At 34.5% G+C, this 19,199-nt stretch overlaps 3 protein-coding genes across 7 annotated transcripts; 1 reads left to right on the top strand and 2 right to left on the bottom strand.

Moving 5' to 3' along the window:
- Window positions 1-32: 32 nt before the first annotated feature.
- Window positions 33-1,985, top strand: LOC109150624 (PRA1 family protein H). 2 transcript variants are annotated; one of them, XM_019298598.1, is made up of 4 exons: window positions 33-566; window positions 904-1,040; window positions 1,621-1,692; window positions 1,808-1,985. In XM_019298598.1, exons 1-4 carry the CDS (start codon window positions 115-117, stop codon window positions 1,876-1,878), a joined length of 732 nt encoding a protein of 243 aa, XP_019154143.1. In that variant the 5' UTR covers window positions 33-114; the 3' UTR covers window positions 1,879-1,985. The 2 variants fall into 2 exon arrangements, with proteins under 2 accessions (XP_019154143.1, XP_019154144.1); XM_019298599.1 differs by lacking the exon at window positions 1,621-1,692.
- Window positions 1,986-2,090: 105 nt separating this feature from the next.
- Window positions 2,091-3,113, bottom strand: LOC109150410 (F-box protein At5g65850-like). Its single transcript, XM_019298319.1, has one exon. It carries the CDS (start codon window positions 3,111-3,113, stop codon window positions 2,091-2,093), a length of 1,023 nt encoding a protein of 340 aa, XP_019153864.1.
- Window positions 3,114-5,074: 1,961 nt separating this feature from the next.
- On the bottom strand, window positions 5,075-14,307 carry LOC109150571 (germinal center kinase 1-like). 4 transcript variants are annotated; one of them, XM_019298510.1, is made up of 21 exons: window positions 14,114-14,307; window positions 13,452-13,605; window positions 12,155-12,211; window positions 11,935-11,962; window positions 11,712-11,834; window positions 10,944-11,055; window positions 9,647-9,684; window positions 9,480-9,533; window positions 9,267-9,335; window positions 8,984-9,100; window positions 8,783-8,851; window positions 8,469-8,548; window positions 7,245-7,370; window positions 6,874-7,171; window positions 6,624-6,716; window positions 6,373-6,537; window positions 6,042-6,172; window positions 5,827-5,953; window positions 5,623-5,747; window positions 5,371-5,544; window positions 5,075-5,245 (listed from the first exon to the last, which is right to left on the bottom strand). In XM_019298510.1, exons 2-21 carry the CDS (start codon window positions 13,571-13,573, stop codon window positions 5,209-5,211), a joined length of 2,145 nt encoding a protein of 714 aa, XP_019154055.1. In that variant the 5' UTR covers window positions 13,574-13,605; window positions 14,114-14,307; the 3' UTR covers window positions 5,075-5,208. The 4 variants fall into 4 exon arrangements, with proteins under 4 accessions (XP_019154055.1, XP_019154057.1, XP_019154056.1 ...); XM_019298512.1 differs by having other exon boundaries at window positions 13,452-13,581; XM_019298511.1 differs by lacking the exon at window positions 14,114-14,307 and adding an exon at window positions 13,700-13,852.
- Window positions 14,308-19,199: the final 4,892 nt, after the last annotated feature.

The raw sequence follows: 19,199 nt of genomic DNA, 5'->3' as shown, positions 1-19,199 counted from the left end.
TGAAGCTTTCAAGTTTCAATACAAATAAACATTTTCTGTTTGTATATCTATCTATCTATCCATCCCTTTGTAGATGAAACGAATCATTCCCAGTTCCCAAAGAGAAGAACGAAAATGGTGTTCTCAGCCAACCCGTTATCTCTAAGTGTACCCGAACCCGCATTCGAGACCTGGCTCCGAGACAGCGGCTACCTCGAAATTGTCGACCAACGCACCTCCGACCTCCACCGCCTGTCCTCTTCCTCCGCCGCCGTGACCTCCTCCTCTTCCTCCGCCGCAGCGCCTTCGACTACCGCCTCTTCCGCCATCAGTAACGGATTTTTCGTGTTGTTCTTTTCAAACGTCGGAACCCTACTCTCTCTCTTCACCTTCAATCCCTTCTCCAAGCTCGCCACCAGCGACTTCTCCGGCGACACCCCCTCCTGGACCCTCAAATTCTTCGGCTCATGTCAGTCGTACTCGTTTCCGTCGTCGCCCGCCCAGGCCCGCCTCCGAGTCCATGAGAACGTCAAGCGCTATGCCCGCAATTATGCTTCGCTCTCCATTCTCTTCTTCGCTTGCTCTCTGTATGCTCCATTACCCTCAAAATATATCTGCTTTTCAGTTTGGTATTGCCGTTTATAAAATTGACAATAATTTCAATTCATAACTACTGCATTACAATTTTGGAGAAGATACAAAGTTCATATTTTTGCTTCTCAAAATTTTGCTTTTTCTTGCACTTTGGACTGATTTTTGATATTTGAAAGGATAGGTTTGTGATGTTAGCAACAATCTTGGAATAAACAGAAATTTGAGGAACAAAAGTGTATTATGTGGAATATGCAAACTACTATAATTTTTCCAGGTTAGCTGTTGTCTTCTCATTAATCATTCATGAATTCTTGGACTTGTGTTCATCAGGTATCAAATGCCTCTTGCCCTTGTTGGATTACTGTCATGTATAGCTCTCTGGGATCTTTTTAACCTCTATGGTGGTCGGTTTGGATTAGATCAGTACCCTACAACCAAGCTGATCCTCATTCGCATTGCCCAGTGTGGTGAGTTCATCTTCCAAAATCTTTTCTTTTCGCCATACCGATTGCTTTGATTTTGAGAAGATTATTTTTGTATGCATTGTGCACAGGAAGAAGCTTCTTGCTTGAATGAAGTGTGGGGCATAGGGATTCCTTAATTTTATTTTGAATTTGAAATCATCATTGCATTCCCAAATGACAATGCTTGTTGTGCGCCCATTTAGACATTTTATCTCCCGACTTGTGCATCTGGTGGTGTCTTTCTCTGTGCAGAAGTCATTGGTTTAGATCTTTCTGTCATCTTAGAAGAACAAGAAAACTACTGACCAACTAAACCGAAAAGGTTATGATATAAATCACCACAAGAATAAAGAATGTGTCCAGCATTCAGCTAGGCTACAATAATCTCCCTATCTTAACAATGCAACTTGATTGGAACCATGAATCTTGTAAATCGCTGGTTTCCTTATATAACCTGTGTATGCTGCATTGCTGCTCTATTCTCCAAGTTTATGAGTGTACATTATGCTGTGTCTTTTACTACGCATATTAAAAACGGTACTCTGTATTTCAAAACAAAACTAATCAAGTTATGGTGTTGCAGCAACTGCAGCTATCTTATTCGGTTCCAATGTCCCTTCGGCTTTGTTTTGTACTGTTGTTGTCAGTTATGCAGGTGATTCAATCCCGCATCCATTTCTGTTGTATTTATTCTTATATCATCTATTTTACGTGACAACTACTCATTGTTCTTACAGTTTTTTTTTTTTTCTTTTTTTCGAACCTTGCAGTCATGATTTTGCATGCCTCATTCAGGAAGCTGACTCCTTCAAAGCAATCAACTCAGGTCATTATAAAGTGAGATGTCTGATCATAAATTGTTGCTTGAAAAGTTAAATTCATTATATTGCAGTAACACATAGCAATATGCTCAAAGTTAAAGAGGATAATTATCACCAATTTTAGGAGAAAAAAAAACATTGTTGTAGTTATTAACTGCTAAAAAGTTGTTAGCAATTACTTGCATTTTTGTATAAGGTATTACACATTCAAATCAATACAAAAAAGCATGCTTTAACTAACTATAGAACATTCAGTTATCTCATCTCCCTTCAAATTAACTGGCTCCCAGTCCGACCGAAAGGGAAAAATATCCATAGGAAAGTACAGACTGCTATGTTCATACACTTGAAGCCTATACCCAGTCATCAAAGCCATGTCTGCAAGGCTGCAGCCTATCAACCTCTTCTCATCCTTATCAATTCCCACAACTTTCTTTATCTTCCACTTGCAATTTCTTCTGTCTTCTAGCTCCCAAAGCAGTAGTTTTTCCGACTTGTACTCGCACGAAAACCCTAGCTTCCCATTGTACTCCATGATTCGCTTTTTCTCGTAGCCTTCATCGTTCGACAACACTGCTGTTGGCGTTGGGAACTCCGAGTGTGTTTCTGTTGTCGAGTCGAAGGCTAAAACTGAGTTTTTGTTCGTTAGCCAATAGACTATGCCGCCTATACAGACAGACGGTTGATGGCCGAAAACCGTTACAAGGTTTTTGGACTGCCTCCATGTCCATAGTTTGGAATCGAAAACCTCACATATGTAACTATCTTGACCGGACAATGAAGAATGATCGTCTGAGAATCTAACTATTTGATAGTGAAAAGGTTTCGTTTTAAGCACTGTCAAAGCGACTCGTTCAAATAGTTGACCTGGCTTCCTGGGACTAGGCAATGCAACAAGTTGGTTAGTGCTTGGCTTACAAACATAGTATTGATATGACCCGTTTTCATACTTTCTACAGCACAGAATTCCTTGATTACAAGATGCCAAAATCTTTAAGCCATCCTTAAAGCATTGTATTGAAATATTATTATGAACATTCAAGGTTGAATTGATGGGGACAAATTCGGATAGATGGCGATTACCTTTGACTGTTTGAACAAAATATCCAAAGATATTTCTCGTTTTTAGACTGTAAGTCTGCATGAACCATGGATCGTTGATAAGTTCCTTCAATTCTTGACTAACAATCTTACACGTATCCATTGTTTCTAAGGTTGTTCGAGTCAAAATCTCGAAAAGGACATCAGGCATCATTGTGACAGAATAGAAAATTTACTCTCACCACCTATGTATTAATTAATTGTGTATGTGTTAACTGGGGTGAAATAGATATATGCATATATATAGGACAGTCGGAAGCATAATCCCATTAGGTTTAGGAGAAGGAAAGTTTAATTAAGACTGGAATTTAAATTGGATCCTTTTAAATTTCCAAAAAGGAAAAGGAAAGAGTGAGTAAGTTACTTGGCATGCAGGCAACAAAATCCCGTTTGCCGGTCTGTCAATTAGACTGATTTATTGAAACAACATAATTACGAATTAGAAAAAGTTCTAAATTAATTACTAAACTACACATAAAAATTTAATTAGGTTATTTTATTTAAATTAACTACTGAACAACATATGGAATATCTAGGAAAACAATATAATTCGCCTTAGCACTTTTTAATCTCTCATCGTACCAAAACATTACTCCACAGTGTTCACAACTAAATACTGAATCTCTGTTGTCAAAATATGGCACTACAAAATATAACAAATCTTCACAAACATATATATTAAAATTAACATGCACAATTTTGTAAATATTCCATAAATAATACCAAATAAATAAAAGTTTTAATCAAAATAACCTATAATTGTAGTCCGCACATTTTCACTTCCTAATTGAAAACACAATAAACTGAGAAACCACGTTGAAAATTTTGCTCACTATGATAAACATTACTCAATCCAGTAGCATCCGTCTCTTGTAAAATACCTAAAAGAATACAAAATATCACTTCACACTCATAGACATATTTTTAATACAAGCAATACACATGTACATTTTAAAAAAATAGAGAAAAGTGTCAAATCGGCCCTCTAAGTCAAGTGGATAGTGCAATTGAGTCCCCTAAGTGAAAAAAGCTTCACTTCAAGCCTCCTAAACCGGTAAAATTGTTCAATTAAGTCCAATATGACTTGTTTATCAGGTTAAATCGATGTGGTGTTGACACGTGTCATTCTTATTTTATTTTTTAAAACAAATATTTTTTTATTTATTAAAAATTTAAAATATTATTTATTATTAATTAATTAATTAAAATAATAATAATAATAATAATAATAATATTTAAAAAAAAAAAAACAGCCACCGGCTGTCTGCACTGGACAGCTAATGGCTATCTTCCTTCTTCATGGTTGTCTAAGGAAGGCGGCCATGGACGTCTGGTCGTCTTCCTTAGACGGCCGTGGCCGGACGGCCAAGGCTATCCGTGAAGAAAGAAGACAACCACCGGCTGTCCGGCGCGGACAACCATCGGCTGTCCGGCGCGGACAACCATCGGCTGTCCGGCGCGGACAACCGATGGCTGTTTTTTGTTTTTTTTTTTTTTTTAATTTTTAAAGTATTATTATTATTTTAATTAATTAATTAATTAATAAAAAATAATATGTTTAATAAATAAAAAGTATTTATTTTAAAAAATAAAATAAGAAAGACACGTGTCAACATCATATCGATTTAACCTGTTAAACAAGTCATATTGGACTTAATTGAACAATTTTACAGGTTTAGGGGACTTTAATGGAGTTTTTTTCACTTAGGGGACCAATTGCACTATTCACTTGACTAAGGGGGCCAATTTGACACTTTTCCCTAAAAAATATTGTATTGTATATTTTTATTATTATTGGGCTGTTCTGTATTTTTATTGTTTACTTTATATATGATCATATACATGCAATGTTTGTAGTTTGCTTTAAATAAATAAGAATGTGTATGATGCTTTATTTATAAATTGATTGTGTATTTTAAATTTAGATTATATTAATTGTATGCAAGTTAAGAGTAATAACTATTCTGTGTAGGAATAAAAAACATACTTGCACTACAATCAAAGGGATGATTTTTGCTATGTTAATATTTGAAATATTAAAATCATGCTATATTAATTTCTGTTACAGGATGAAACAATACAAACCAGAATAGGTGAACAACTGGAACCCAAGGAAAAGAAAAAAATTGCATGGGTAAATATAATTTACATGGTTTCCTTAGAATAGGAATGTTATGTACATTGAATCATGATAAACTCAGAAGCAGCAAAATCAGAAAACAAGAATGTAAACGAATCAAACCTCCATATTAAGAATTTAAATCCCGGGAAGCATGCCCTTGCCATCTGCATTCAAAAGTTAGCTGTGAGAATCGGTTGGTTTAGAAGTGCGCTTAAAGAAATCCGAAAAAAGGGTAAAAAATGTGTAGCCTGATAAGTTCGGTAAGAAATCGTTGCATTAGTAGGCATACCTTGAGAGCAAGAACCTGGCTAGTGGGGTCATGTTGGAATTTGATTGAAGCTCTTTGCTCTGCTGCTTTTTCTTGCTATCAGCTTCAGTGGTTGCATTATCGGTTTCCATCCTGCCCTTTGTGAATTTGCGAGTAGCCAAATCTTGCAGATCTTTCAAAGAAGATTCTTTGGAACTGCAAATATCGTTGTACTAATCATAGTTCCACATTTATGTCATACAGAAACCAGAAATTATTATGTATCCAACCAACCTCGCCAATCGCTGGAGTAATCTGGTGACAAAAAGATCACAAGACCCAGGCTTCATGCGCTCCATTTCCAGAAAAGAATTTGCCATATTCTGCACAAATGGTCCTTCGACTTCCCCAGCAACAGCCTACATCAAATGCAATTAAGACTTATAAAAGGGAGTGTAAGCTAATTTGCCAGAAGCCTAATTTAATGTATATGCATACCTCCTTTATTGATGGGATGAGAAGAATCGATAAAGATGGTGGTGGGGCTATTCTAGCAGCAGCATCATCTCTAGTATGAGGTGATTTTGAAAATGCTTTTTGTGCTTCAAAGTAATCACGGGAATTTCTGCAATACAAGTTCCAAGTTTCAGGGGAGTAATATGGATGAAACAAGAACTGACCAAAGTTTGTAAATTTGTTTCTCATTCAAGTACCTTGAAGAATCAGAGCTTGCTGTTGATGGGCCTGTGCTTCTATTTTCATGCCCATTTCTGTTGGTCTTGCCCATCATTGCTCTTTCTCGAACATTTCCTTTCTTTAGCGCTGCTTGAATGGAAGCCTTGGCCTAATTACATATCAGCTAAGTTAGCCTCATAACGTATGTCAGCATGACAAGGTAAGTGATAATGCACGTCGAAAAATCATCTAAAATGCGCTGCAATAATAGGTTTATGCACTCAATTCAATAACTAAAACCTTAAGAATCTTCTGGTGAAGTTGCAATGAATTCAAATAAACTGAAAAGTAATTTGAAAACTAACAAACCTCTGAGAGGTTTGTTTCGCTATCTTCAAAGGATGCACTTGAGGATCTGTCTGGAATTCCCGACCAGGATCTAGGACTTTGAGGAGAATCTGGCTCATCATTTCGCCCACGGTAAACAATAGTGCCACTTGTTGAAGCATCATCGAATGAAGCATAACTGCTAGACTGAAAGTATTATGGCATCAAGTCAACAACATCAGAAGAAAAATAAATATTATTTTAGATAGCTTCAGTGGGGTAAGGAATACTACCATTGAACTTCGGTCACTGGCTAAAGAAGACTGAACTACTCTTGTTGGAGATCTAACAACAACTGTTCCTGTCCCACTTGCTGAGAATTCTTCCTGTAAATTAAAACAAAAATTAACCAAAAAGCTGTGGCGATAGGTGACTATATAGAAGTAATAAAGCAGGATTCATCAACTACCCCAAGACTTAGCACCAATCAATGAACTTTAATATAACCCCATGAGCAAATATGTGAGAGAAAGAGAGACATACATCTTTATGGAAAGAATCTTGTTTCTGATCAATGCAAGCATTTTCATGGTCTTTATTGCTAAAAACCTCGGATGACTTATAAAGGACAGTTCCAGAAGAAGAAGACCGGACAGTTCCAGAAAAAGACCCTTGGTTAGCCCCATCAGTGTTTTTTCTCGAGGGGGCTTGATTTGATGAAATCTCGGGTTTCCAATCCCTAGCCTTAGTTGGATTTACAACACTTCGTACTGTTCCTGTACCAGATGATCCTCCAAGACTAAAGTCCCAGCCAGCACTTTTAAATGTTTTCCCTTCACCACTGAAAATCGGCACCAATCAGCCAAGAATTTGAAAAACAGCAGCAATAAGCAGAACCAAGAGATTGTGCAAACCTGACTCGAACAGCATCCTCAACTCCAGAACTTGTCGCCTTTACAGTGCCAGATACTTCACCCAATGGTTTTATACCATTCCTAGGAGTTTCTACATCATCCTTTAGTTGGAATTTAGGGCGTTCCCTAGAAGATGACGAGGTGAAGAGCCTGAATACTATATTTCAACTAAAGCACAGAAATTGAATCATAGTTTTCACCCAACACAACAGTTTTAAGTCATATTTATCTATCTAGTAGCAGAATTGGGTAATATATTGAGAGTAAACTCTAACTACCACACTATATTTTTATTACTCTTATACTGAAGGACATACCCTTTGGCTTGTAATGGGTTTTTGCAAACAATACTTTAGAACTGGTAGGACATAGCAAATTCCATGAATTTTTTGGTGAACTATAACTATTAGATGAATTCACTAGTTTTAATTCAGATTTATAGTCATTTTAATTTTATTTTTTTTTAAAACAAATATCTTTACATGATGCAACTTGAAATTTCATCAAATTTAAGGAACTAACATTAATAAAAGCAAAATGTGTATCATTTAACAAGTATTAACTTTCATTGTTAAAAATACTACCTCTGTCCAAGAAAATTTACCCTCTACATGTTCAGGATAGTATATTTTCCCAAATTAAATGCATAACCAACATTTTAGTATTTTAAATTGTTATTTAAAGGGTATTTTGTGTAATAAAGCTATAATTTTTGTTGGACATCCCAACATAGTACGAAAGACAATTTTTAATGCACAGAGGGAGTAACATATTTATAACAAAAAATAATGTTGATGAATTTGCAGATTGCTTTTTATTTTCCATTGTTGCTAAGTTGCATGTTCTTCCAAGCATCTAACTTGTTAAAGATAGTGAATATATTGATGTGTAACTCCATAGCATAGAAATAGTAGCAATTCTTACGAACTTACCAAAACTAAGCCACAGAGGTTACTCTGATTTTATAAAGCCATATAATGATAAAATAAAAACTTTATCATTGACAGATTCCGATTCAATTTCCTTCTATACAATTTTGTTTTTGGATATGACAACCAGTGGTTGTTGCAAACATACACTCTGTCCAACCAAAATTTAAGTTCAGAAATTTTATCATTTTCAGATTTCAATTCAATTTCTTTTCATACAAACTTGTTTTTGACAATGACAACATGTTTAAAAAGGTCTCCACATATTACATATTTAGGGTAACTGGATGCGCACCTGATTCTCTCCAAAAGCCTTGGGCTCTTCCTGGCATTTTTTATAAAGCGATGCTTTAAAAGTTCCTTTGCACTTGGTCTCTAAAATTTAAAAAAGAAATTAAAAAAAAAAAAACAAACAAACAAAACAAAACAAAAACAAGAAGAAAACAAACAAACAAAAATGGGTCCAAAACCAAAATATACAGTTTGATTATTATCTAGTATTGACAGTATTGTACAGCATAGTTCACACATATATTAAGGTGAAGAATATTATCTAGATAAGGGCCTCATTTCAAGTCTCAACTTTCATTTTATAGCTTTTCTCCATACCTCAGCAGGAATTTTCTTCAAACATGATGAAACAAATTCTTTCAAAGGACGAGAAAAGTGGTCTTCTAGCTGCACCAAAAATCCAATAAAAAAAAAAACTCTTACTTGAAAGTTGAAATGGCAAAGAAACAAGACTTCAGTCTATGAATAAGAAATAGACATACAAATTCATGAGAAGAAATATAAAGAGTAAAGCCAAACCTGTGGTGGAGTTTCCCTAGGTATGATGAAAAGAACTCTCATTGGGTGGAGATCAGCCAGTGGAGGTTCCCCTTTTGCCATCTCAATAACAGTTATACCTAGAGACCAAATATCTGCCTGCATCAAGTAAAACTTCTAGCTTGTAAAAGTTTGCTAAACACTAAATACTAAACCCCAAAAGGTTCTAATGAAAATGTATTGCTAAACTAAGAAAAGCAAATTTAGAGATGAAAAAGAAAAGGGAATGAAAAGAAATTATTTAAAAATAAGAAATAAAAATCACCTTCTCATTATATCCATCAGAATTCTGAATTACTTCTGGTGCCATCCAGAATGGTGTCCCTACAAATGTCTGACAAGATTAATTATATCAGCTAGAGAAAAATTACCTTCAGGTGTTGTTTCTACCCAATCAAATGTGATATGCAAATCATATATTTTTTCAAGTTAATCAAGCAAGTTAGCATGAAAACTATAATTACAAAAGAGAAAGTACCTTCCGCCTAGAAATTGTCTTTGTCAATTGTGCAGAAACACCAAAATCTGCAACCTAGAAAGTCAACAAAAGGTTGTTGAGAATACTAGAAAACAACTTGTTGGTTTTACCAAGTTCTTTGATATCTCATTCTAAGACATTCTTGTAAATATACACAAATAACATACCTTCACATCACCATTCTTCGACAACAGAATATTTGCCGCTGTAAAAGAATAAGATAAGGCATATAATTTCTGATATACACAACTACACAAGTACAGAATGAAATACTGCCACTTAAAAGAACGGTAACCAAATGCAGTAATCTTCACTCCTTCCAAAAAAAATTTAAAAATTAAAAAATTTCAGCATTTTTCATTTCAAAATGAGATCAGTAGAAAATAGAGTTTTTTGCACTTTTAGTCCCACGACTATAGTGGCACTGGCAGAATTGATCTACGACTTTTGAACCTTGCAATTTTAGTCCACGACTATTGATTTTTTTGCAAAAATGGTCCTTCCGGCCACTTTTCCGTCAAAATTTCACCGGAAAAAAAAATTCTCCATTTTTAGCCAGGTTAAAATTGACATTTTACTTATCTCAAAAAATTAAAAGAAAAAAATTGATATTTGACTACATACAATATTACTGGGCTACATACTACTGCCCCAGGCGGCGGAGTTCCTGGAGCAGGCAGGGCTGTCAGTAAGCGGCGGAGCGGCCGTGGCGTTCCCCGGGCTAGTTGGGTTATCCGACAGCAGCATTGGAGTGGTACATGTACTACGCTGCCTGGGGCAGTAGTATGTAGCCCAGTAATATTGTATGTAGTCAAATATCAATTTTTTTCTTTTAATTTTTTGAGACAAGTAAAATGTCAATTTTAACCCGGCTAAAAATGGAGAATTTTTTTTTCCGGTGAAATTTTGACGGAAAAGTGACCGGAAGGACCATTTTTGCAAAAAAATCAATAGTCGTGGATTAAAATTGCAAGGTTCAAAAGTCGTGGATCAATTCTGCCAATGCCACTATAGTCGTGGACTAAAAGTGCAAAAAACTCGTAGAAAATATTAAAGTTAATTCTGTTGGCAAGATATAATGAACAAACTGGCCAATTATCATCCACCTCCTCACAAAACCAGGCCAAAGATCCCACTTTCTCAAGTTTAATAACCCTACCTTTTCAAAATTAAATTGTGGCTTCATAGATCGAGTACAAAAATACTAATATATGAAAAAACTGGAAACCAATGTAAACTTCAGATTTGGAGAAGGGTGGAACCTTTAATATATATATATATATATATATATATATATATATATATATATATAAACCTTTAATATCTCTATGAATCTTGCCTTCACTGTGTAGGTATTTCAAAATTAAATTGTGGCTTCATAGATTGAATACTAAAATACTAATATATGAAAAAACTGGAAACCAATGTAAGTTATTAACTTTAGATTTTGGAGAAGGGTGGAACCTTTAATATCTCTATGAATCTTGCCTTCACTGTGTAGGTAATCAATAGCATGGAGCAAATCACGTAAAATACAAGCTATGGATATTTCATCCAATGGTAGATTTGGCTGAATCTGCAAAATAGAGTTCCTTGTAAGTACAAAAATAACAAGACAAAGGAAATTAAAAATAAATAAAAATGAGAGAGAGAGACAACTCGCTAGAGTGTTTTCTTTAGAAAGCATATCACCTACACTGAGAAAAAAAGGCACTTGTTAAGGTATAAACCCAATGGCCTTAGTCTTCATCTCTTGATGAGAGGTTAGAAATTTCCAGATCTAAAAAGGTCTAGAACTTTATCAAATAGGACTACTTTATCAATTGCAATGGAAAATCGGAAGTAACAAAAGGTTTGAGTCTAATAATCATGACAGTAGTCCTATTTGGAAAATCGAAGTCCTATGAGGTCCTATTAGTTTGTCAAGCTTTAAGCTGACCAAATGACCCAGGTTCGGTATACAAGCTTAAGGCTGAATGGTTAACAGTCAGCTACCCAGTGCTAAGTTTTAGACATTTCACCCTAATGGTGCTTTTGCTGGATTGGCAAAGTATAACTACCAAGTACTATGAGGTCCACAAAAAAGCACAAGGTTACAAGTACAGATGGTTGAAATTATGGCAATTCACAATGCTTCCATGTGATATTTTACATATTTGCAATGCCAGACTGAGAACAATATTTTCTACCCCGTGAAGGGGTTATGGAAACTCTAAAGAATATGTAACCTACTAGATCAGCAACAGAGCCACCAGCCATATACTCCATGATTATCCATAGCTTAGTGCTTTGGAGGTATGATCCATAATACTCTGTAATATACGGGGATCGACATTGTTGCAGAACAGCTATTTCCTGGAAAGAGTCATCCAAACAAAAACCTCTTCATTTATTTGATACAAATATCTATCAGGGAATAATGACCCACTTAGACTGCCATAAATGTAAGCACTACCTTCTGAATGTCCTCGATCTCATCCTCTCTGTACAAAAGCAATTCCAAAAAATACATTTTAGAATAAATCCAACATGAAAATCACCACAAGGAAAAACAGATTAACATTACATGGGGGATATGAATATCTACTTAACCACAAATAATAAATGCAAGTGATCAATATTAAACATGAGTATGAATCTCAAGCAGTAAATATAGAGTCAGGCAAAATACTCACGATTCGTCTAAATCAATAACCTTAATGGCAACTTCTTTTTTGAGCTCCTTGTCATAACTACAAATCACAAAAAAGAATAAATAAATAAATAAATAAAAAGACCAACTCAGAAAAGAGAAAAAAAGATCCACACAAAAAAGGTGATAGATAAGTTGTGGAAGGAGGGAAATTGCAATAGATAATAAGAAAACTACTACTAAAGCCCTTATTATAATGTAAACAGAAACTTATCACAATTTTAAAGTGTTTTCAACAACTTGCCAATGAATAGATTCTCTTTTCTTAAATGTTTTTCAATAAGAAACAAAAGGGTTAATGCTTTTCTTCTCGGGGCTTGGTTTTAAGTTAAAATAGTGACTAGAACTTTTTACTAAAAATCCACTACATGTTATTAAACCAAACATGGATTCAACAATTTAAATTTATATTTTAAGAAATTCCATCAGAATGTGCTAAAATTGTAACGTATCCCACTTGAACCTCAGTGAACAAAATTTTATGTTTTATATTCCACTTCTTCTGGACTCTACTCAATTTAAACCCACCCTCCAAAATTATAGCTGCAAAATCATGTAATTGGCAGAATAAGAATTTACAAAGCCTAATAACTGCTATACATATAAGCTCAGAGAGAAAAAAGCAAAGGTTTAATTAAGTGAAGCAACCAAAACTGACGACCTAAAATGGGAAAAACTAGAGACCCCCCAATAGTGAATTAGTGATTAACTTATGTAAACTACAGACTTTCAAGTCAATAAGCATTGCTGTTTATGAAACTAAATCACGCAATGTGGTTCAGCCAAACTTTCTTGCTTTTGCTATCTGCCTATCTCTAGACTCCCATTTTAGTGTCTCTAAAGTATTCATCTGAAACAAGAAGAGTATTCACGTTCACTAAATGAAAGGACACAATGTGTTTCAGGAACTACAGGTTTTGAAATCAAAACACTAATTGCATTCACCCAAGATAACAAAATAACAAAAGCCTATATTTAACACTTATCACAAAATCCTCAAAAGAACTCTACTTTATCTCAATATGCAACCTGTCTTAGGCTTTCAACATAAATTCCCAAATAAGACAACAGGAACAGCATATTTGTGACCTTTCTCTCAAATAAATGCCCTTTCAACCAGAGTTTGTGAAAATAAAAGAATGTTAGTTAAAAATTCAAAATTGCATCATAAATCATAAATGGTATAAAATGAGTTATTACACATCTCCAAAAACAGATAGTTTAACCCCTAGCATGGAGAAAGATTACCAAATTACAAGTAAAAACATTTTGAAGCTTACCCTTTATATACATCCCCAAATGACCCTCTTCCAATGAGCTCTAGATCACTAAACCTGGATCCTGAAACTTCAATAAGAGCTGCTGCATCAGCCATCCCGAAATAGGGCTCTCCCTCCTCCATCAAACTCCCTATACAGATACCAAATCAACCCGCTGCAAAATCACAGTACATAATAAATAACCACATTCTTGAACCTCACCATTACCAAATTTAACACATTTGACAAACAGGTTTGTTTGAAGTCACCTGTGTGGCTTTTAAAACAACATTAGACCACCAAAAACAATCATCAGTACAACGTCATTTCATTTGGGGCAAGTAGCGCAAATATATATTCATCCAGGCACAAGCGTACAAAATTCAAAGGAAGTATAATTCAAGATCTGAAACGTCAAACAACATTCGAAAATGCAATGTGGGAAATCCTTAGATTCAAATATTACTCAAAAACTCGTTAGGTGGACCGTGAAATGATAAAATGACAAACCAACAAATCAAGGGGCACTTTCACAGCCCCACCATTCTTCAAGCAAATTCCAATCTTTAATCATTTTAAAAACAACAACGAAAGCATAACAACGCCGAAAGTGACTCCACATATCAAATATTTTTGTTTAAGTCTTCAAACAATCTAAAAGGTTTGGGGAAAAAGCCACTAACCTTGTTTTTGTAAATTCCTGAGGTGAAACGAATAGCTGTGGATTTACGGCAGTGAAAGAGAAAGTGTAACCAGTTGAGAAATCATCGATAAGATCTTTCTTCTCGATCTCTGTCGAGTTGTAGTTTTCTTTTCTATTTACTGGCGTTCGGTTTGGGGTTTGTGCAGAAGGGATCGAGACGAAGAGAAAAAATTAAAGTATTTTTTTTCTATTTTATTTTATTGCTCATAAACAAACAATATTACGGGATTTTACTTATCTTTTACTTTTTGCTAATTTGGTATATTTACTATAATTAATCCAATTTTTTTAAATAGTTACATTTATCATTATAAAAAGGGAAAAGGGTCAAATAGTCCCTCAAACTTTAGCTTAAAAGTCAATTAGGCCCCTAAACTTTTTAAAGGTTCAATTACACTCATCAACAATTCATTTAGGTGCAATGAAGCCCAAAAACAAATTAATGACCTGCTATCACAGGTCATTAGGGTTTAGGCCACCTTCCGGCGAATTTTTCGGCAAAAAAAAAAAAGTGACCAGCAACCGACCCAGATTTGCCGAAAATTTCGTCTGTCACTTCTTTTGTCGAAAATTTCGCCGGTCACTTTTTTTTTTTGCCGGAAAATTCGCCGGAAGATGGTCTGAACCCTAATGACCTGTGATAACAGCTCATTAATTTGTTTTTGGGCTTCATTGCACTTAAATGAATTGTTGATGAGTGTAATTGCACCTTTAAAAAGTTTAGGGGCCTAATTGACTTTTAAGCTAAAGTTCGAGGGCTTATTTGACCCTTTTCCCTTATAAAAAAGATAAGGATGGCGAATTGACAATAGCTCTGTTTGACATAACTTAGTTAGAAGCATATCTTATTTTAAGCTACTAATAAATTATAAGCTTTGTTTGTTATATTTCAAAAATAAGTCAATAATAACTTATTTTGAGACGCTAAATTATAAGCTCTGTTTGTTAATATTTCAAAAATAAGTTAATAGTTTATTTTGATACGCTAATCTAGGTAGCGTTTTAAAAATAGAGAAAATATTTGATGCACCGGCGTTGTATAGGTGCTATACAACGGCAGTGAACCAAAATGTGTCACCTCATTAAATTGTAAAATTAATTTTTATTGAACCCTTTTAAGCAAATTATAATAATCTTAATATAATATAATTATAATTATTTTCTTTTATTAAAAATAATTACCATAATCAATTAAAATTAAATAATATTAATTAGATTTATTTTCCTCTGCTTTTGATCTAGTTTACGGGCGGTGCTTCAGGGTCCAGATGAATATGTTGATCTTATTTGGAACTTTTAGTTTCCAAATATCCATCCAGTGTCCTATTGTATCTCCAGATGGCCCGTTCGTCGCGATTTTGTAAGCTGAAGACACCTAGAACCTGCCATTACTTTCACCTTTTCAGTATGGCGCAACAGTACAGCTTCTCCAGTCTCCACAATCTGGTCACGCAAGGGGGGATTGTCATCGTTGGTGTGAATCTCTTCTTCATTCGCATTGGAACCTGCCATAATAATATTTTTGACTTTGCATGTCGGAACCGTTGGTAGAAAACAAATAATAATCAAATAAAATTGACTATTATTTTCTGGAAAGAAGGGAAGAAAAGATGAAGGAAAAATGGCTAGTGTTTGGTGTTGGGTTTTTGCAAGAGTCGAGTGACCACTTTTTCCTTAAAACCTTATTTGCCACCTCCCGTAGATGCTAAGAGCGTTGTGGCCTAGGCTTCCCAGGATAAAACTTGCTTTGATTCAATGTTTGAGCACTCAAACAAAGAATCCGGCGAGCAAGACGGGCTATGAACACAGTAGGCTAGAGAAGGAGTAGAAGCAGAGAGGATTTGAGGCTAAAATATGAACTTTCGTGTTCTATGTTTCTGTGTAAAACTCTATTGCCTCTACCTTCTCTTATATAGGGTTGAAGGAGCCAATAGCCTTTATTATGGCAATTAAAAAATGACATTAAAGCTGCCTTCCAACTTTCGGGTTCCAGACCGTTGGCGTACAGGGTTCGGTCGCAACTTTCGACCTCACCTAGTTTCGGCCCTTGCACCTCTCGTGCTTGCTGAGGCACGAGAGTTGTGCTCTCGGTGCACCACAACCTCTCGTGTTCTCTTGTAGCACCCAGGTGCCGACGCACATGAGCTCGGGCTTGAATCAAGCCTTTTTCAAGCTCCTCTAGTTGGAATTTGATTTGCACCCCCCCCCCCCACCCCCCGCGCGAGAGAGCCTCTATGCTATACAATTCTACAAGCTTCAAAAGAGCTCTTGTATATAAGGGGGGAAATCTTCATTCCAAAGCAATGTGGGACAAAGCTCACTTTATCCCTTCATTTTCCAACTCAAATGGGTCTACTTTGAGGATCAATATCTCATTCACCCATTATCCGTTTTGAGCGTACAATATATCAATCTCTTCGTCTCACTACGAAGTACCCGAATCCACTTTGACCCGACCCAAATCGGAAGTGGACCCCACTGATAATTGTACCACAAAATAACCACTTAACATGTCATTTTATGCCATTTTAAACTATTTTTTCCAACATTGCACACTCCTTTCCAGAGGTTAGAGCCTCTAGTCCTCCAATTAATTTCCTCGACGTTTGCCTTGCCATGCATGTATTTTCCTTTAATGATATTCGTCTAGAGACTTCCTTCTTCAATGAGAATTCTCCATCCTATTTTTGTAATGAATGACAAGTTCATGTCTTTGAGCTTCCTAAGACCAAGACCTCCTTCTTCCCCATCCTATTTTTGCAATTGATTATGTATTACTCTGACAAAAATCACCGCCAGGAAACTGGATCCAAGGTAGAGGAAAATAAATCTAATTAATATTATTTAGTTTTAATTAATTATGGTAATTATTTTTAATTAAAGAAAATAATTATAATTATACTATATTAAGATTATTATAATTTGTATAAAAGGGTTCAGAAAAAGTTGATTTTACAAATTAATGAGGTGGTCCGTTCTCGTTCACCGCCGTTGTATAGCACCTATACAATGTTAGTGTATCAAATATTTGTAGTTTCTGAACTTTTTTCATTTTATCTTTACGGACGGTGGAGATTTACCTGATCGTATGATTATGATTATATCTCTAAAATCATCCTTAAAATTATATATAATTATACGAGTTCTATAATGTTTTATAAGATTGTATAAATCTCTACACTTCTAATAATATATATATATATATATATATATATATATATATATATATATATATATATATATATATATATATATATATAGGGAAGGGATCAGGTACATTTGTGACTTCTGGTGCGGTTGTGTGGTTGATTAATGTGCGTGAGTTTTATACTTAATGTGCATGAGTCTTGTGCTTAATGTGCCTGAGATTTGTACTTAATGTACGTGAGTGTGTAATGTTAATGTGCGTGAGTTTTGTACTTAATGTGCCTTAGTATTGTGCTTAATGTGCGTGACTTTTAACACAATCGTACAGGAAGCTATAAACAAAATACATTCAAACCACAACCTCACACACATTAAACACAAAAGTCAGACGAAGACGAAGACGAAGACGTATATGATGAAGAACAGAGAGAGGGAAGAGAGGATTAAGGGAATAGGAAGAGAAAACAAAGACGTATATGATGAAGAACGGAGAGAGTGGAAGAGAGGATTAATGGAATAGGAAGAGAAGACGAAGACGTATATGAAGAAGAACAAAGAGAGAGGAAGAGAGGATTAAGGGAAAAGAGAGGAAGAGAAGACAAAGACGAAGACGTATATGTACAGGAGCAACATGAGCACATTAACATTACACACTCACGCATATTAAGTACAAATCTCAGGCATATTAAACATAAGACTCAGACACATTAAGTACAAAACTCACGCACATTAACATTACACACTCACGCACATTACGTACGAAGCTCAAAGCACATTAAGCACAAGACTCACGCACATTAAGTACAAAGCTCACGCACACTAATCAACCGCACAACCGCCCTGGAACATTTCACACTATATATATATATATATATATATATATATATATATATATATATATATATATATATATATATATATATATATATATATATATATATATATATATATATATATATATATATATAAGCGAAGAGATTGAATATACTTGTTAAAATGTTACAATTTAGTGTGAAGACCCAAATTGATGTTATTATGGCCACATTTGACCTACATAATTATATTTGAAACAATTTACAAGATGACATGATGTTTAATGTGATCGAGCAGCATCCACAGTACATACCGCTCCGATAAACTTCAAGATTCAAGTAGTTATATCTCCATCAACGAAATTTTAAGTGAGACCTCTATTGAGTTGAAGAAAATTCGCAACAATATTGCTACTTCATTATGGGATGCTAGATCATTATTATGCTAAATGTTAATAGTTTCATTTCAAAATGTTAAATTTTAATATGTACACAAATATATATAAATTTAAAACTATTTAAATTTTATGAAGATGTCTTTTTCAGTATTTTTATATTTATCAGTTTGTCAAAATGCTAATTTTACCAAACACTTTTAAGCATAATCAGCTAGCTTAACAACTCTTTAGTTTTCAGCTTCTAACTTATACATTTTCAGCTTTTAACTAGCTTTTCAGTTAAGAATGCCAAATATAACGAATAAAGCCCGTGGATAGTAACCTCTCTATCCTTGTACTTTATCCACCTACATTACCTTGTCAAATAGCGGGTGAAATTTTTCAAAAATTAACCTATATTTCACTAAATGCGACTACAAATGTCCACTATTTATTATCTTATTAGAAAATTTTTAAAAGTAATAATAATATTTAAATTATTTACAAATAAAAATTAATAATTATATTAAACCATAAAATAATAAAATAGCAAATATAATTGCTAAAGTGTCAACTTTCTTTTCAAATAAACTTATTAGTTTAGATTTTAGAACTAATAATAATAATAATAATAATAATAATAATAATAATAATAATATTTAGAATTAACTACTTACTATACGTATTATTATTACTAGTTACGCATGTGCATTATGTAAATAGTCTGATG

The sequence above is a fragment of the Ipomoea nil genome, unplaced genomic scaffold (assembly GCF_001879475.1).
Source record: "Ipomoea nil cultivar Tokyo-kokei standard unplaced genomic scaffold, Asagao_1.1 scaffold2279, whole genome shotgun sequence".
Taxonomy (NCBI): domain Eukaryota; kingdom Viridiplantae; phylum Streptophyta; class Magnoliopsida; order Solanales; family Convolvulaceae; genus Ipomoea; species Ipomoea nil.
Note: the sequence above shows the minus strand (reverse complement) of the source record. Positions and strands in the feature narration are given on the sequence as shown.